The 14180-nt window shown below is 41.3% G+C and overlaps 1 protein-coding gene across 2 annotated transcripts in view; it reads left to right on the top strand.

The window, feature by feature from the left end:
• The window catches only part of ACACA (acetyl-CoA carboxylase alpha), a 242720-nt gene that overhangs the window by 92351 nt on the left and 136189 nt on the right, over positions 1-14180 (top strand). For both annotated transcript variants that reach the window (XM_040244115.1, XM_040244114.1), the window contains exon 24: positions 6184-6308. In XM_040244115.1, coding sequence (XP_040100049.1) covers positions 6184-6308 — 125 coding nt within the window. The remainder of the gene's footprint in view (positions 1-6183; positions 6309-14180) is intronic.

Raw genomic sequence — 14180 nt, forward strand, 5'->3', positions numbered from 1 at the left:
ATTAGAATTATTTAAAATCTAGCAAAGTTGTTAGATATAAAAGTCAGTACATGGGGCTTCCCTGGTAGCTCAGTGGTAAAGAATCTGCCTGCCAGCGTGGGAGATACAGGTTCGATCCCTGGTCTGGGAAGATCCCATATGCCACAGAGCAACTAAACCCATGCGCCATAACCACTTAGCCCGCTCATGGCAACTCCTGAAGCCCACCCACCCCAGAGCCCATGCTCTGCAACAAGAGAAGCCACCACAATGAAAAGCCTACACAACGTAGCTAAAGAGTAGCACCTGCTCTCTGCAGCTAAAGAAAAAAAGCTTGCGCCACAGCAAAGACCCAGCACAGCCAAAATAAATAAATTAATTAAATAAATTGAAAAAGTCAATATACAAAATTAAAATTTTATAGTATAGTAACAGTTTAGAAAAATATTCCATTTGAAATAGCAACCCAAAATATGAAATTCTGAGGAATAAGTCTAACAAAAAAATGTACAACCTTTTTTGGAGAAAGTTGTAATCAGTAGAAACAATAAAGAAGATCTAGATAAATATCATGGCCTTGGTTTGGAATATATATATTTGCAAGGTGTTGATTCTCTCTGAGTTCATCTGTAGATTCATTGACTTTCCAATAAAAATCTTACTAGTGTATTTCTATGGAATTTGTCAGGCTAGTTCTATAATTCACATGAAAGAAAGGTAAGCAAGATTCTTCTAAACAAATACACTATGGAGGTATTTGTCCAGTTTAATATCAAGATTTGAGATAAAGCCATATTAATGAAGAGATTGTGATATTGATGTTAGGACAGATTAATGGAACAATGGAACATTGGCTGTTAACCTTCTGTTAACCCAGAGGCAGATATATGAAAAATTACTTTACAACAGGGCAGGTGTTTTAAGACATGGGGAAAGGATAGTTTGCTACTGGTTAATGGATTATTCATTTGCCACCACCCCTCCAAAAGAAAAAAGATCCCTAGCCTAGACAAGCGGAGAAGGCAATGGCAAGCCACTCCAGTACTCTTGCCTGGAAAATCCCATGGACAGAGGAGCCTGGTAGGCTGCAGCCCATGGGGTTGCTACGAGTCGAACACAACTGAGCAACTTCACTTTCACACACTGGAGAAGGAAATGGCAACCCACTCTAGTGTTCTTGCCTGGAGAATCCCAGGTTTGGGGAAGCCTGGTGGGCTGCCGTCTATGGGGTCGCACAGAGTCGGACACGACTGAAGCGACTTAGCAGTAGCAGCAGCAGCCTAGACAAGATGCACAAAAATTGATTCCAGATTAATTTAAAACTTAAACACGTACTAAAGGGGCAAAGCTACTCAATTTTTAGGAGAATATCCTTATGACCTCAAGACTAAGAAGATTTTGTCATGTAAGACCAGCAGGAACAAACTATAAAGGGAAAGGACAAATAAGTTGAACTCACTTAAGAACTTCTGTTCATGAAAAGATCCCGTAAAAAGACTTTGAAAATACAAGCGATAAAGTAGAGGAAGATATTTACAAATCATAACAACTGAGAAAGGATTAGAATCTATAGAGCACTGCCTTGTGTCAATAAGTAAAAGATGACCTAATAGAAAAATGGGCAAAAGATAAAAGAAAGATAATTTGCAGAAGAGGAAGCACAAATGATCACACCCAAATGATCAATGAAAAGATGTTTGATCTTCTTACTAATTAGAGAGCTATGAAACAAAACCACAATAAGATTGGCAAACATTTAAAATTCACATCATCTTCCACCACTTCTATAGGTAGAAGTGCAAATTGTTACAACCACTTTGGAAAACAGTTCATCAGTATGTACTGGAATTGAACTTATTTATGTTCTTCAACCTACCAATTTCACTCTTAGATGACATGCTCTAGAGAAACTGTTACACATGTGTATTAAGGAGACATATACAGGACTGTTGGTGGCGTCATTATTCATTAGTTAGTTCAGTCACTCAGTCGTGTCCGACTCTTTGTGACCCCATGAATCGCAGCACGCCAGGCCTCCCTGTCCATCACCATCTCCCGGAGTTCACTCAGACTCACGTCCATCGAGTCCATGATGCCATCCAGCCATCTCATCCTCGGTCGTCCCCTTCTCCTCCTGCCCCCAATCCCTCCCAGCATCAGAGTCTTTTCCAATGAGTCAACTCTTCGCATGAGGTGGCCAAAGTACTGGAGCTTCAGCTTTAGCATCATTCCTTCCAAAGAAATCCCAGGGCTGATCTCCTTCAGAATGGACTGGTTGGATCTCCTTGCAGTCCAAGGGACTCGCAAGAGTCTTTTCCAACACCACAGTTCAAAAGCATCAGTTCTTCGGCGCTCAGCCTTCTTCACAGTCCAACTCTCACATCCATACATGACCACAGGAAAAACCATAGCCTTGACTAGACGGACCTTAGTCGGCAAAGTAATGTCTCTGCTTTTGAATATACTATCTAGGTTGGTCATAACTTTTTTTCCAAGGAGTGTCTTTTAATTTCATGGCTGCAGTCACCATCTGCAGTGATTTTGGAGCCCCAAAAAATAAAGTCTGACACTTTTTCCACTGTTTCCCCATCTATTTCCCATGAAGTGATGGGACTGGATGCCATGATCTTCGTTTTCTGAATGTTGAGCTTTAAGCCAACTTTTTCGCTCTCCTCGTTCATTTTCATCAAGAGGCTTTTTAGCTCCTCTTCGCTTTCTGCCGTAAGGGTGGTGTCATCTGCATATCTGAGGTTATTGATATTTCTCCTGGCAATCTTGATTCCAGCTTGTGTTTCTTCCAGCCCAGCGTTTCTCATGATGTATTCTGCGTATAAGTTAAATAAGCAGGATGACAATATACAGCCTTGACGTACTCCTTTTCCTATTTGGAACCAGTCTGTTGTTCGATGTCCAGTTCTAACTGTTGCTTCCTGACCTGTATACAGATTTCTCAAGAGGCAGGTCAGGTGGTCTGGTATTCCCATCTCTTGAAGAATTTTCCACAGTTTATTGTGATCCACACAGTCAAAGGCTTTGGCATAGTCAATAAAGCAGAAATAGATGTTTTTCTGGAACTCTCTTGTTTTTTCCATGATCCAGCAGATGTTGGCAATTTGATCTCTGGTTCCTCTGCCTTTTCTAAAACCAGCTTGAACATCAGGGAGTTCATGGTTCACATATTGCTGAAGCCTGGCTTGGAGAATTTTGAGGATTACTTTACTAGCATGTGAGATGAGCGCAATTGTGCGGTAGTTTGAGCATTCTTTGGCATTGCCTTTCTTTGGGACTGGAATGAAAACTGACCTTTTCCAGTCCTGTGGCCACTGCTGAGTTTTCCAAAGTTGCTGGCATATTGAGTGCAGCACTTTCACAGCATCATCTTTCAGGATTTGAAACAGCTCTACTGGAATTCCATCACCTCCACTAGCTTTGTTCATAGTGATGCTTTCTAAGGCCCACTTGACTTCACATTCCAAGATGTCTGGCTCTAGATTAGTGATCACATCATCATGATTATCTGGGTCATGAAGATCCTTTTTGTACAGTTCTTCCGTGTATTCTTGCCACCTCTTCTTAATATCTTCTGCTTCTGTTAGGTCCATACCATTTCTGTCCTTTATCGAGCCCATCTTTGCATGAAACGTTCCCTTGGTATCTCTAATTTTCTTGAAGAGATCTCTAGTCTTTCCCATTCTGTTGTTTTCCTCTATTTCTTTGCATTGATCGCTGAGGAAGGCTTTCTTATCTCTTCTTGCTATTCTTTGGAACTCTGCATTCAGATGTTTATATCTTTCCTGTTCTCCTTTGCTTTTTGCCTCTCTTCTTTTCACAGCTATTTGTAAGGCCTCCCCAGACAGCCATTTTGCTGTTATTCATTAATAGCAAAAAAGACTGGAAACAACCCAATTATATACAAGTTGAATAGATAATTGAATTCTAATATATTTCTATATTGGATTAGTCTACAGCAGTGAAAATGGAGATGCATCTCCAAAACATAATGGTCAGGGAAAGAAACAAGTTACAGAAGGATCCAAACATTCCATTGTTACCAAGTTGAAAACAGGGAAAGTGAATATATACATATGTGGATACATATATATACATATATATATATGTACACACACACATTTGTGATAAATGTAAAGAAGAGCCAAAGAACGATTAACATAAAATTCAGTTTAGTGCTTATTTTTGAGGAGGAGCACGTACGATCCTTCAAAGATACTAAAAATGTTCTGACAGATGGTAGTTACTAGGGCATTTATTCTTCTGAATGCATATTTCACAATAAGTTTTTTTAGAAGAGGCACTTGGTATCATTGCTTTCTGTCTGCTTAGTGTCTCTGCTGCCTCTCCCCTGGGTTCTTCATATTTCCCCTGGCCCTAGTAATTTCCATTACCAATATATATTTCTGTTGTCACTTTAAGTCTAAGGAGAAATATGAATTTATGTAGGATAACCAGCTTCCATTTTGTCCCAGTTGGATCTTTTATGAAATTGGCAGCTCTCTAAATACTGAAGTTCACTGTTTTTTAAATATATTTATTTGATTTTGAAAAAAGTCTTGTGTCAGTCACTAATATTTAAAACAGATAAGGGACTTCCCTTGTGGTCCAGCAGTTAAGACTTTGCTTTTCAATGCAGAGAGTGTGGGTTTGATCCCGGATCGGGGAGCTAAGATTCCACATACTTCTAGTCCAAAAAAAAACCCAAAACATAAATGGAAGCAATATTGTAACAAATTCAGTAAAGACTTTAAAAATGGTCCAAATCAAAATAATCTTAAAAAAAAAAAAAACAACAGATAAAAGCAGAGTTGCCTTCATTGATTGTACTTGATGTTCTAGGAATACATGGCAGTGCAGTTTGAATGCCACTGTTCCAGTTTGTAACTTAACATGCAGTCTGAACTAGGTGATAATCCTTTAGTATTTTCATGATTTCATAAAAATTCTGACCCTTGAGACTATTCGGATGCTCATTCTCCTTTACTTGTAAATTTAATTCTGAGGTAAGCTGTTTTCTAAAGAACTGAATATTACTTATATCCCGTGGTGGAAGTCACTATGGTCTACCTGAGGCTTATGCTTCTGTTGCAAAATATAGCTCTGCTGGTGAGAACTGGCCTGCCTCTGGTGGCCTTGTGAAAGGCCAATGAAAAGATGCATGAGATGCGTGACTGTACTCTCCCTACAGACCTTTTACCTTCATGCAGGGTTCTTCCTGATCTATGGCTTAGTTTGGATTTGGAATTCCTAGGCATTGCTTAACTACTTTGTGGACTTACAAGGGAAAATGTTGATTCCAGAGGAAACAGCCATCCTTCTTGTGAATATTGATAGTTTGGGTGTTTTAGTTTTGAACTAAAACCATGCCTTCTAGTGGGGTGAAACAGTTTCGGTGAGTGAAACATGGAACCAGAATCTCTAGCCGGGGTTTAATGGTGTTGACATTGCTTTTTAAGTAGCTGAACCCTCTCTTCTAAGAAAACCATGTTGCTCAGGTTGTGTGCTCAGTCTTGTCCAACTCTTTGCAGCCCCATGGATGTAGCCCATCAGGGTCCTGTGTCCAGGGCATTCTCCAGGCAAGAATACTGGAGTGGGTAGCCATTTCCTACTCCAGAGGATCTTCCTAACCCAGGGATCAAACCCATGTCTCTTGAGTCTTTTGCATTGGCAGGCGGATCCTTTACCACTAGTACCACCTGGGAAGCCCAAGGAAACCATTGCAGGAAGCTAAATAAGAGTTTAGAGTAAGGGTAGGGGGTGGGAATCTCGGGTCCTAAGACACACTCTTCCCCACCTGTCAAAATTTTTAAATGAAAATAAGACTTAGAGAAGTGAAGTGATTTGCCTAGGAGTGCACCACAATTTGGTAACAGAGCTAAGCTTTGAGCCCAGGGCTTTTATACCCGAAGGAAATGGCAACCCACTCCAGTATTCTTGCCATGGACGGAGAAGCTTGATGGGCTACAGTCCATGGGATCGCAAAGAGTCGGACACGACTGAGTGACTTCACTCACTCACTCACCTGACTCCTAGCTCAGAATTGTTCTTAATAAACCACACTGCCAATTCTATAGAAATCTACCTAAGAAAATTCTCAAGATGTTTCTTCTCACTGCTTATTAATTTGCTAAATAGCATGTAAATGTGAACGTGCATATGTGGGTGGTAACCAGTTCTTTTTGCTGCTTGTAGGTCACTATGACAAATGTGTGTTCGCCCTCCGGGAGGAGAACAAGAGTGATATGAACACTGTACTGAACTACATCTTCTCTCACGCTCAAGTCACCAAGAAGAATCTTCTGGTCACCATGCTTATCGTGAGTACCATTTTCCAGAACCTGTAAGGATGGTTGACGATATGAAAAAAAGTGTTTCTCCCTGTGATGGCTCTGGTCAGAGGAAAAGCTCCTGCCTTGTGTGATTCTGGGATGGGCGGGGCTTGGGTTGTGGGTTAATAGTTTCTCATGCCCGTCTTTGCCCTTGACCTGAAGGAATCTGCTCCAGTTGGGAAAGAACTGTTCTGCCAATTATTCATATCATTTTTAAAAATGAATTTATTTTTTTAATTGAAGGATAATTGCTTTACAGAATTTTGCTGTTTTCTGTCAAACTTCAACATGAATCAGCCATAGGTATACATATATCTCCTCCCTTTTGAACCTCCCTCCGTCCCTCCCCATCCCACCCCTCTAGGTTGATACAGAGCCCCTATTTGGGTTTCCTGAGCCATACAGCAAATTCCCATTGGCTATCTATTTTACATACGGTAATGTAAGTTTCCATGTTACTCTTTCCATACAACTCACCCTCTCCTCCCCTCTCCCCATGTCCATAAGTCTATTCTCTATGTCTGTTTCTCCATTCCTGCCCTGTAAATAAATTATTCGGTACCATTTTTCTAGATTCCATATATATGCATTAGAATATGATATTTCTCTTTCTCTTTATGACTTACTTCACTCTGTACAATAGGCTCTAGGTTCGTCTGCCTCATTAGAACTGACTCAAATGCATTCCTTTTTATGGCTGTGTAATATTCCATTGTGTACATGTACCACAACTTTATTCATTCATCTGTCGATGGACATCTAGGTTGCTTCCAGGTTCTAGCTATTGTAAATAGTGCTGCAATGAACAGTGGAATACATGTGTGTTTTTCAGTTTTGGTTTCCTCAGGGTATATGGCTAGGAGTGGGATTGCTGGGTCATATGGTGGTTTTATTCCTAGTTTTGTAAGGAATCTCCATACCGTCTTCCATAGTGGCTGTATCAATTTACATTCCCACCGACAATGCAAGATCGTTTCCTTTTCTCCACACCCTCGCCAGCATTTATTGTTTGTGGACTTTATTATGATGGCCATTTTGACTGGTGTGAGGTAATATCTCATTGTAGTTTTGATTGGCATTCCTCTAATAATGAGTGAAGTTGATCATCTTTCCATGTGTTTGTTGACCATCTGTATGTCTTCTTTGGAGAAATGTCTGTTTAGGTCTTTTTCCCACTTTTTGATTGGGTTGTTTGTTTTTCTGGTATTGAGTTTTATGAGCTGCTTATATATTTTGGAAAGTAATCCTTTGTCAGTTGTTTCATTTGCTATTTTTTTCTCCCATTCTGAGGGTGGTCTTTTCACCTGGCTAATAGTTTCCTTTGCTGTGCAAAAGCTTTTAATCAGGTCCCACTTGTTTGCTTTTGTTTTTATTTTCGTTGCTCTAGGAGGTGGGTCATAGAGGATCTTGCTTCGATTTATGTCATTGGGTGTTCTGCCTATGTTTTCCTCTAAGAGTTTTATAGTTTCTGATCTTCCATTTAGGTCTTTAATCCACCTTCAGTTTATCTTTGTGTATGGTGTTAAGAAATGTTCTAATTTCATTCTTTTACATGTAGCTGTCCAGTTTTCCTAGCACCAATTATTGAAGAGGCTTATTCATATCATCTTACACAAGAACTCAAAGTCCTTGACTCTACTTAAAGCTGCCTCATGTTTCCCCATTCCTGTTGTCACTCATGACAGTAGCTTTAAAATGGAGTCTTATCTAGCCAACGTTGTTGTGTAGTTGCTAAGTTGTGTCTGACCCTTTGGTGACCTCAGGGATTGTAGCCCACCAGGCTCTTCTGTCCATGGGATTTCCCAGGCAAGAATTCTAGAGTGGGTAACCATTTCCTTCTCCAGGGGATCTTCCCGACTCTGGGATCAAACCTGTGTCTTCTCCATTGGCAGGTGGATTCTTTACCACACCACTGAGCCACCAGGGAAGCCCTATCTAGCCAGTGTACTGTCCCATTATCACTTTTGTTTTTTCTGTGAATGTGAGCAATGGCTCTCATATCCAAAACTTAATAACAAAAAATAACTGTTAGAAGTCTAGTACTGTTCCTTCCCTACTCAGAAAACACTTCAGTTTATTCCTCATCTTCTTTGATCCCTTTCTGTCTTATTTATATGGACGTCTAAGCTCAGATTATTGTGTTGGTAGTAGATACATGCTTTTGTCCCCATAACTCAGTAATTTGAGAATTAGTAGAAAGAGGCAGTGAGAAGTGAGACATGAGTGGGACTGATGTACATTTGCCCAGTGGGTAGAATTTCTGTGGGCTGGAGGATTTCTAAAGATGATCTGTAAGTTCTCCACTCATCGGTTTTTCTCGCTCGTTCTAGGAATCAGAGGACAGCAGGTCTCGTCTTCAACACCTCCCCCGACCAGTCCCATCCCAGGAACAATCTCCTACTCCATGAACAATTAATTGCCTTGCTGCTACATGTTTGTGTTTTGAGGAGACTATATTACCTTTTTGCTCCTGTGGTTTTCTTTCTTGCCTTTCTGTGGGATTGGCATTCTTGGTACCTTAATTCCATCCTTTCTTCTTTTTTTTTTTTTCAGTATTAAAAACTCATAACCTTTTACATCCTTTCTTCTTAGAGGGAAAAAAACTATACATCTTCTGCTATATTTTATTTCATGGTTCAGAGTGAAGGGAAACTATCTGCTTCACATCTCTGGTTAACAACAGTGCCCCTCTCTCAGTTATCTGCCTAGGTGGCTAACTCTGGAGGATATAACATTTTTTAGAAATAGCCACTTTAAAAAATATGTAATCATAGGGAGAGTTCATTACCTTTGCTACCCTAGAATGGTTAGACAGTGGGGAAACCAGCAGATGCATTTGAAAGGAAAAAAAAAAATATCAGCACAATGTAATATTTCAACTTCTCCAAGTGATAGGTTTCAGCAAAGAAGATATTACCTTTGGCAACCTGCTGATTTTCTTTTTCTCAATTGGAAGAGGGAAGAAACCTCTGACTAATTAGATTTTTTCTTAAATTTTCATGAAAGGGATTGCTAATTCTCATTTGGTTAAAGCCAAGACTTTGCTGGCAGGAAAGGGCAATGATGAGGATGTGGAAGAATCTGTCAGTTTGGACCTAAAAATGGGGTAGAATTTGCCGTTTTAGGAAGCTAATTATAGTGAGTTTTCATGTTATTATGATTACCTTTTTAAGGACTTAACAGTTTTTCTGCACTAAAAATAGACCAAAGCCCAGAAACCTTGGAGCAGCAGAAGAGTAATGATTGTCCAAGACTGTCGCTGGGTTTCTTAAATTCTAATTTGTAAGATATAGGGGCTCGGCTCGCTCCTTTTGCGGAGTGATTGTAAGTAACGCTTGCCTTAAGAATCTCATTATTGGAACACGGAGCCATATTTCCTCAGAGAATTCTGGAGTAGCTTTGAGCCGGGGCTGTTCATTTCTCAAGTAATCACGCTGGTGTGATGGAGAGAGAAAATGGCAGCTGTTCGGAGCTCAGGCCTTCAATTTTCTTCAGAGTCCAGTCACTCAAGTGTGTAATTACACGGGGGGTGCTGCAGAGGCGTTGGGCCCTGTCAGAGAGCTGGTTTGAGGCTGTGCTTTCTGCTTTTGCCAGTCAGGACAGGCAGAAACCAATGGGACTCTGGCTTGCTGCTAGTTCTTGTTTTTCCCCACCTCGTCGTCCTGATTACTTCTTACCTGCGTGGATGGTACCCAAACTTTCTTTCCAGCAGGCCAAGCTCTTTGGAGAAAAGAGTCATTTGTTTAGTGTTTTGGTTTAGATGAATAGGAAGGAGAGGAGGAGGGGCTGGGAGGAGGGAGAGGGAAGGGGAGGAGGGGCAGGGAGGAGGGAAGGGGAGGGGGAAGGGGAAGGAGGAGGAAGGTTGAAGATGTGAACCAGAAAGATGGATTCTTCCTTTTCTTTCTTTTGGCATTTCACATTTGTCTTAAAAAAAAAAAAACAGCAAAAGAAAACTTGGGAAACATCTATAGGCTTTTATATCATTAAATTGCTTTTGAAATATCAGTTATTTTGACCTCATCCCAGAGATTTGGAAAACAAGAAGTTAATTGCTGTGACTGAGCTGAGGATCGGCTAGCAGTGACTTGGGGAGCTGGGATGAAGGCTGGGACAGGGCTGCTCTCTGATCTGCCTTCTTCCGGGCGGGGGGTGTCCAATCCCCCGCTTCACGACTGCATTAGTGGGGGTAGCTGGTAAAAGCCAGTTCAGCTGTTTGGATTACTCTCTCTAGTGGCCATCCCCTGGCTGTGGCAGTGTTCCATTCCTCCAGCTTGCATTCTCTGCTGGTTCCCCTTTCTTTGCTTACCTTGGCTTCCTGATCGATGGTTATGTGCCCAGCATTCCCATCTTTGCTTTCTAGAAGTAGGACTGTCGATGGTGTGCTTTGCTGAACTAGACGATGATGTCTGGGACTTTTGAACCTAGAGGGTGGGAATCGAGAAGATCAAGCCTCTGTGAATCAGTGTTGCAGAATGTGGGCTGCTCCGAGGAAGCCACCCTGCCTTCCAGGTGGTGGCATCACTTGCCTCACTATTAGTCTCACTAGCAAATTTCGTCCAATCTTGCGCTGTATCTGGAGAGCAGAATATCAAGTAAAACACTAAAGTTTTGTCCAGTTTTCTCCATGTGGAGGAACATGGTGCCACATTGAAACCAAAGGAAGTTTATTTTTTGAAAGCTCTTATTTCTTAATTTTATAGGAAAACGCTTAGGACATTGTTTATATTTGCTCAGAGATGTTTGAGGGACTCTTTAAGCCAAATTTTGTGCTGACGAAAAGGCTCAACCTCTTCACAGCTCTAGAGGAAAGAGTATGTATCTTGTGCCCACCTTGATTCCGAGTAGCCTTCCCTTGCTACTTGCCTTATTTCTGGGGTGGTCCACATGAATATGTTATGGCCCATGCTTTGCTAGAAGTAGTGGCTTGCCTGTGAGCCTCTGATTTGGTTTAGACTGCGCTGCGCTTAATCGCTCAGTCATACCTGACTCTTGGCGACCCCAAGGACTGCAGCCCGCCAGGCTCCTCTGTCCACAGGGGTTCTCCAGGTAAGAATACAGGAGTGGGTTGCCATGCCCTCTTCCAAGGCATCTTCCCAACCAAGGGATGATCAAACCCAGATCTCCTGCATTGCAGGCAGATTCTCTACTGACTGAGCCGCCAGGGTAGCCCAGAGCATTTAAACACCCTTCTATCCTTCTCTCAACATAGCCGCAAATAATTTTGTCCAGTATATAATAAAGGAGAAAGTCTTTCTCAGTAAACTCAGGTTTCCTGAATAAGGGTGATATTAACATTTCTTGTTAAACCTGCCCCACAGCATTTTTGAGCTGGTAAGAAGTTGCTGAATGGCACAGGGACCCCAGCCTGGTGCTCTGTGATGACCTAGAGGGGTTAGCATGGAGGAGGGGAGAGAGACTCAAGAGGGAGGGGATATACGTATAATTATGACTGAATTGTGTTGTACGGCAGAAACCAAAGCAACATTGTAAAGCAGTTTCCCTCCAATTAAAGAATTTTAAAAACATCTAGCTGTGACCGGACAAAGTTGCCAGTCCATTTTTGGTTTGGGGATTGGTGCCTCACCCAGCTGGGCAGTAGTTAATGTGTCGAGAACATTACCCATTACATCACATTCTTCTCATTTTGAATTGCCTTCAGATTTTAGGATGTGAGGATCAAGTTGGCTGTATGGGGCTCTCCTGGAAGTCAGCTGCATAACTTTGGGGGAAGTTTTGACATTTAAGCATGCTTGTTATATTTCTGCAAATCTGAGCTATTCCTTGTGATTAGCTACCACCCAGGTTAAGAATGAAAACAAGAAATAAGTGTGTGCTACCAACCTTAACCATTACTAAATAATTTTCATCTTGGCTTGCAGATTTATGCAGGTAAGCCCCAAACCAGGAGGTAGGCTCGTTAAATGAACCTGTCTCTCTACACTGAGGAAACACATGCTGGCACCATCACCCTTTAGTGTTAACTGTTACAGAATGTGGAGCAGAGTCAGATGGGGATGTTGGGCTGTCCAGTGGCCCAAAGGACATCTGTGTCTAGACCAGAGGCCCATAAACTTCCTCTTGGAGGTTTACATCTTAGGATGGGTGGTTCTGCTAACAGAATCATCTTCCATACCTCATGGTTTCTTTCAGGGCCTGAATTCTGTGTTGAGGCTAAGGACAGGAGAGGATTGAGATTACTCTGCAAGACAATTTTCTATTGCCAATCTTTTCCTAAGTTCTAGTGATGACAATGGAGAAAATAATATACAAATGCAAAATTTTCAAGTCATGATAATTTTTTAATTTTTAATTTTTTTCTCTTTTATTTTTTAAGTTATGAAAGTATGATAACACACTAAGAGACTTAGGATATACAGAACAAAGTCACATATAGTTCTGCTATATTACAATTATTTTTTTAAGTAGATAAATTAAGCTTTTCAGTTGGAGTTTCAATATCAAACTCTCAAAAATGAATAGAATGAACATACAGAAAAGTAGAGGATATAGGAGTCAAGGCATGATAAATTAATGGAAGTAGTGGTTTATTCATACTGTGTTTGATATTTCATATTCCAGAAAGGTCTGGTTTCTGCACTTTATCACTGGGAGCCCAGGAAGATTGTCAGTGGTGATCGTGAATGAATAATTACTTCCGTATTATTTTTTTCTAACCTCCATAGTTCACTTTTCTTACCGAAAGCAAGCTTCTCTACCCCCTTTTCTCACCCCTTCTCTCTCATACTAGAAAGAAGAAATGAAAAGCTTTTACTTTTAAGTAGTTCTGTGTGTGTGCGCTTTAGTTAGAATATGATCTGTAGTTAGACAAGCTGGTAACTCCATTTTAATTTGATTATTTTAATGTTATCTGGAAAGGTCAACCTGGATTGTCCGTATCAAATCCAATATAGGTTGAGTAGGTGGCTGGTGTTTCTATTTTGTTGTGCTGACTTTTATTGTTGGCTTGTGTTTGTTTTTGTTGTATTGAGAGTTTAGCCTGGCTTTTTGCAGAGTGGGCTTCCCTGGTGGATAGCTGAGTCTGTTACCTAGGACGTCACTTAGGTGTTGGGATCTTTCAGAGGGTAGTTCTGCAGACTGGAGTAAGTACCTCAGAAAGGATTCTCTTTCTTAGGTAAAGAGGGATTCAGGTAGGAAACGTTTATCTTGTTTTCCCTACCCACTGTTATCTCTTCTTTCCTTCCATTTTGTTATGGTCTTGTTGCTGGTGATTTTATTTATTTTGTTTGTTTCTTGGCCTCTCTGTGCAGCTTGCAGGATCCCAGTTCCCCAGAAAAGAAAAGAAAGTGAAGTCGCTCAGTCATGTCCGACTCTTGGCAACCCCATAGACTGTAGCCTACCAGGCTTCTCCGTTCATGGGACTTTTCAGGCAAGAATACTGGAGTGGGTTGCCATTTCTTTCTCCAGAGGATCTTCTTGACCCAGGGATTGAACCCAGGTCTCCCACATTGTGGGCAGCCACTTTACCATCTGAGGCCACCAGGGAAGCCAGGAATCAAATCTGGGCTCTCAGCAATGAAAGCGCGGAGTCCTAACCATTGGGCTGCCGGGGTGTTCAATTGCTGGTGATTTTGTATATTCCCTTGAAATTCTGTTTTGCTCCTAAGTTCTCAGTAAAAGATGAGACTTCATTATATTTTCTCTCTGCTCTTTCTTTTGTGCCCTGGGATGGGACAATGAGGTCCTTCAGTCTGTGACCATATGCTCAACCAAGCCCTGAATTTACAGTCACTTTCTTCTTCCACTCAGATGAGTGATTCAGCTCAGTTCAGTTGCTCAGTTGTGTCCGACTCTTTGTGACCCCACGAACTGCAACACACCAGGCTTCCCTGTCCATCGCCA

This window comes from Oryx dammah, unplaced genomic scaffold (assembly GCF_014754425.2).
Source record: "Oryx dammah isolate SB20612 unplaced genomic scaffold, SCBI_Odam_1.1 HiC_scaffold_8, whole genome shotgun sequence".
NCBI classification, from domain to species: Eukaryota; Metazoa; Chordata; class Mammalia; order Artiodactyla; family Bovidae; genus Oryx; species Oryx dammah.